Genomic DNA, 5,377 nt, shown 5'->3' with positions numbered 1-5,377 from the left:
GGTTTAAAAAATGGTAGGGAAATGTAGTGGTTGGCAGAATAGAATGCTGACAAAGGGGGGTAAAGCAGTGCTAATAAAATCTGTTCTTCAATCAATGCTTGTGCACTTGTTTTCTGCAATGAATCCACCAAAAACTGTGATAAAAAAGGTAGAAAAGATAATGACTGATTTCTTCTGGGGTATGGTGGAAGGTAAGGCTAAATATCATTGGGGATCTTGGAAGTCATTGGCTAAGCCTACTGAACAAGGAGGGGTTGGTTTCACTAGATTGGAGGAGGTGGTGGCAGCTGCTGGGGCTAGGCTATGGTGGAACTTTAGACAAGGGAATTCTATTTGGAGCAAATTTATGAAGGCTAAATACTGCAAAAGGGTTCACCCAATCTGCAAGCCATGGTAGTATGGGGACTCTCATGTTTGGAGAAGGATGATGGAGGTAAGAGTATGGGTTGAGAAGGAGATAAAATGGGAGATAGGAGCAGGAGATTTGAATGTCTGGTGGGATAACTGGACTGGGGAGGGTGCTGTGGCTGAAATGCTGAATATAGGAGGGAAAAGGCAAGCAAAAAATAAGCTAAGGGAGTACTGGAGAGATGGGACATGGGAGTAAAAGGGGAATTGGCACAGGTTGGGAGTTTAGCTAGAGGATTAGTCATAAGAGAGGGAGTGAAAGATGAAATGAGGTGGGATCCTGAGAATGATGGAAGATTCACTTTTAAATCTGCAAAGAAAAAGTTTAGGCAGGTAGGGTTGGGTTTGGGTGGTAGTGAGGGAGAATGGTGGTATAAAAGATGTTGGGCTAAACATATTCCATGGAAAATGTCACTGATGGCTTGGAGGATCTTTAGAAAAAGGGTACCTGTTGATGATGTGTTAAGAAGGTTTGGATATAATCTTGTCTCAAAATGTGATTGTTGTACTAACTCTAATGTTTGTGATTTGCAGCACGTATTCTGTACAGGGGAAACAACAAGCAAAGTGTGGTCATTCTTCCAGAAATCTTTAGGGTTGGGTATTCAGATAAGGGGGGTAAGACAGGTGTGCTATGATTGGTGGGGGAGGTGTCCAAAGAGCAAGGTTGTTGGGTTTATTGCAGTCAGGCTGCCTGTGATTATTCTTTGGGAGCTGTGGGGGCACTTTACTCATTGTAAGTATGGTGGGGGGAGGCCTTCAGTAGCTAGGGTCTTATTTAGGGTGGCCAAAGCTGTAGCTGAGTGTATATCAAGGAGATGGCCTAAGTGGGAACCTTATCCACCCAACTGGAAGTTCATACTCAAAAGGGCAGAGGCAGTAAGAGGGAGGATGGTAGTGGAGAGTGTTTGTTGGTGTAAGCCACAGTCAGGTTGGGTTAAGATGAATTGTACTGTTGGTGAGGATGGTAAGAGTGGAGGCTTCTTGATTAGGAATGCTGAGGGAAGGTTTTGTATTGCAGGAGTTTATAATGGTTTTGAAGGGCTGGCTAGGGGCTTGAATGGTATGATTAATGATGGGCTAGAGTGGTGTGCAGTTAAGAGGCTGGGTAATGTAGTGATTGAGTCTGACAGTGAGGTTTTGTTGAGTTATGCAGGTGGTTTGCAGGGTGTTAAGGTAGAGAAATGCAAAGAGGGTGTGAATTGTGTGGTAGAGAGCTTGGTGAGAAGTTGTAGAGGGAGTAACATGATGTTTCTATCTGGTGAGGCAATTCCCAGGGCCTTTAGGAGACTATTGGACCTTGAGCCTCACTTTCTTTTATCTCCCAATGCAAATTTTAAATAAAGTTGGCTGATGATTGCCCTAAGGAGCTATAGGGTATGAGGCTTGTAATGCTCTGCTGATTGGTTCTGTAGCTGTGTAGGTACTGGACTTGTGCAGGTGGGGTGATGAGTGTTCATTGAGAGGGATGGACATGAGGCTTGGATCCCTCTAGGTGACTGGTCAAGGATGAAAGCTGAGGATTGTTCTTCTGAGGAGCATGAAGTTGGAAAAATGGATGAAGGTGGAAGTTGTGGATGATAGTAGCAGCTGCATAATCAATAGTGTGTTGAGTGGTATGCAGGTGTATGAGAGGAGCTGATGGGCTGGAGTGCTTGGCTTGAAGGGTTTGGAGTGTGCAGATAGTAGAGGAGAAGAAAACAGACTGAGGAGTATGTACTGATTTAGAGGATCTTTGAGAAAGCTAGATTGATGCTGATATGGGTAGTAGCTCTCAAAATGGTAGTAAGCTGAATGTTTTATCTAATGAGCCAAAAGGGGAGATACCATGGGGCTGCTGCTTGTAATTTTGTTTGTTTTCTTGTATGCTTGTGTGTGAATCATTTCTGGTGAGGAAAGGAACATGGCATAGCACATACTTGGAGGTGGGAGTGCTTATTGATTGGAACAAAGGAAAGATAAAAAAAAAAAAAAGAGAAAAAGAGAAAAGGAAAAAGAGAAGAAAAAATAAAGAAAAAAAAGGAAAAAGGTTTGTGTATGGGAAAGGAATGGTTGTGATGGTAGCCTCAGTGCTCTTGGTGTGTACTGGGAGGCTTCCCGGGGTAAAATACAAAGATCTGTACCTGGGAGGTTGGTGCATGTCAAGAGGGTGAGGGTAAGTGCTAGCATTGCTTAGGGGATGAAGCTTGCTCGGGTTAAAATGCAGGGCTCTGTACCGAGTATAGTTTGCATGTGCCTTAAGGGTGCGTCCTATTGCTTAGTTTGTAAGTTATATGGCTTGCTTCGGTCAAAATACAGAGCTCTGTACGAGGTGGGTTGACTTGCAATCTAAGGGTAGGGGCACTTTGGTTGAATTGGAATGATTTGGAAAGGATGATGTTTGGTGCTCAGTGGTTATTGGGCATCGTTCCCACCACTTGTATGGGGCGATGTTCCTTTTGCTTGCGTAATGAGAATTGTGCATGTGGTTAGGTTATGGGGAGGGAGGGAAATGAAGTTTATGGTATCTCCTCCCTTGACTAGTTAGATAGAATACTTTGGCTATTAGCTACGATTGTGAGTGTTGCTACTCGTTGAGGGCATTTAGTTGGCTAGAAGGATTTGTACTCTGTTTTGAGAAAGGTCACTTTAGGGCCTATGTATGACTCTTAAGATTTGTGATATAAAGCTAAAAGTTTGTCTAAAAAAAAACAATAATGATGAATTCTCTCATATTTAACATATTGCCAAAAACCAAAATCCTTCCTACCTAGCCGATTACTTCCCAAACGAATAAAGATATTTTGCCTAATGGGTTTCATGAGATCAATTCCAAACTTAATTTTGGCCACATTAGGTCTCGAAAACTTAGCTGTAGCAACATCAACATGGAGAAACCTACTTATAGGCTTAACAATATGTCTGAGACAAGGAGTTGGGGGGTAACAATTAGCCAATGTCTCAAACCTTGTCTCAACGTCACGTATAACGGACAACAAAGTATGTTCAATCCTGATCATCTGTTGGACCTCATTGTCCTCAAAGGTCATACATGCCTCCTCTCTATGGGACTCAACAACTTTTTCAGCAATAATGAGAACGGGAATAGGGCTAGAACTTGCAATATTATGCGTATCGAAATTTTGGCTCTGGGGTTTCGGGTCTCGGGTCTAGGGTCTAGGGTTTCGGGTCTCGGGTTTAGGGTTTAGGGTTTAGGGTTTAGGGTTTCGGGTCTCGGGTCTAGGGTTTTGGGTCTCGGGTCTCGGGTCTAGGGTTTCGGGTCTCGGGTCTAGGGTTTCGGGTCTCGGGTCTAGGGTCTAGGGTTTCAGGTCTCGGGTTTAGGGTTTAGGGTTTCGAGTCTCAGGCTCGGGCTTAAGGTCTCGGGCATCGGGTCTCGGGTCTAGGGTCTCGGGTCACGGGTTTAGGGCTTCGGGTCTCGGGTCACGGATCTCGGGGCTCGAGCTTGGGCTTCGGGTCTCGGGTCTCGGGTCTAGGGTTTCAGGTCTCGGGTCTAGGGTCTAGGGTTTCAGGTCTCGGGTTTAAGGTTTAGGGTTTCGGGTCTAGTGTTTCGGGTCTCGGGTTTAGGGTTTAGGGTTTCGGGTCTCAAGTCTTGGGTGTCGGAATTTGGGTCTCGGGTCTCGGAGCTCGGGCTTCGGGTCTCAGGTGTCAGGTTTAGGGTTTCGGGTCTCGGGTCTAGGGTTTCGGGTCTTGGGTCTAGGGTCTAGGGTCTAGGGTTTCGGGTCTCAGGTTTAGGGTTTAGTGTTTAGGGTTTCGGGTTTCGGGTCTCGGGTGTCGGGTCTAGGGTCTCGGGTCTCGGGTTTCGGGTCTCGTGTCTCGGGTTTAGGGTTTAGGGTTTAGGGTTTCGGGTCTCGAGTTTAGGGTTTAGGGTTTTGGGTCTCGGGCTTCAGGTTTCGGATCTCGGGATTTGGGTCTCGTGTCGCGGGTTTCAGGTCTCGGGTTTAGGGTTTAGTGTTTCGGCTCTCGGGATTCGGATCTCGGGTTTAGGGTCTCGGGTCTAGGGTTTCGGGTCTCGAGTCTTGGGTTTCGGGTCTCGTGTTTAGGGTTTAGGGTTTAGGGTTTCAGCTCTTGGGTCTAGGGTTTCGGGTCTCGGGATTTGGGTCTCGGGTCTAGGGTATTGGGTATCAGGTTTAGGGTTTCGGGTCTCGTGTCTCGGATCACGGATCTCGGAACTCAGGCTTAGGCTCGAGCTCGGGCTTCGGGTATCGGGTCTCGGGCTTCTGGTCTCGAACTCGGGCATCGGGTCTTGGGTTCCGGGTCTCGGGTCTCGGGTCTCGCGTTTAAAATTTAGGGTTTAGGGTTTCGTGTCTCGGGTCTAGTTATACGGTTACGTGTCTCGGCTTTAGGGTTTGGGGTTTGGGGTTTGGGGTTTGGGCTTTGTGGTTAGGGTTTAGGGTTTAGGGTTTAGGGTTTCGGGATTCGGCTAGGGTTTCGGGTCTTGGGTCTAGTTATACGGTTTCGTGTCTTGGGTTTAGGGTTTCGGGTCTCAGGTCTAGGGTTTCGGGTCTAGGGATTCGGGTCTCGGATCTACGATTCTAGGTCTCCGGTCTAGGGTTTTGGGTTTAGGATTTCGGGTCTCGGGCTCGGGCTCGGGCTTCGGGTCTAGCGTTTCGGGTCTCGGGTTTCGGGTCTCTGGCTTCGGGTTTCGAGTCTCAGGTCTTGGGTGTCGGGATTCGGGGCTCGGGCTTCGGGTCTTAGGTTTAGGGTTTCGGGTCACGGGTCTCGGGTTTAAGGTTTAGGGTTTCGGGTCACGGGCTTCGGGTTTCGGGTCTCAGGTCTTGGGTGTCGGGATTCGGGTCTCTGGTCTTGGGGCTCGGGCTTCGGATCTCGGGTTTGGGGTTTCGGGTCGCGGGTCTAGGGTTTATGGTCTAGGTTTTCGGGTCTAGGTTTTCGGGTCTTGGGTTTAGGGCTTAGGGTTTAGGGTTTAGGGTTTAGGGTTTAGGGTTTAGGGTTTAGGGTTTAGGGTTTAGGG

General features: G+C 47.5%; 1 protein-coding gene across 1 annotated transcript in view; it reads right to left on the bottom strand.

Moving 5' to 3' along the window:
- Positions 1 to 1,864: 1,864 nt before the first annotated feature.
- The window catches only part of LOC116000113 (vicilin-like seed storage protein At2g18540), a 6,696-nt gene continuing 3,183 nt past the window's right edge, over positions 1,865 to 5,377 (bottom strand). Inside the window, exon 6 of the mRNA XM_031240140.1 lies at positions 1,865 to 2,113. Coding sequence (XP_031096000.1) covers positions 1,865 to 2,113 — 249 coding nt within the window. The remainder of the gene's footprint in view (positions 2,114 to 5,377) is intronic.

This window comes from Ipomoea triloba, chromosome 12, assembly GCF_003576645.1.
Source record: "Ipomoea triloba cultivar NCNSP0323 chromosome 12, ASM357664v1".
NCBI lineage: Eukaryota > Viridiplantae > Streptophyta > Magnoliopsida > Solanales > Convolvulaceae > Ipomoea > Ipomoea triloba.
The sequence above is the reverse complement of the archived record's forward strand: the minus strand, read 5'-3'. Positions and strand labels throughout refer to the sequence as shown.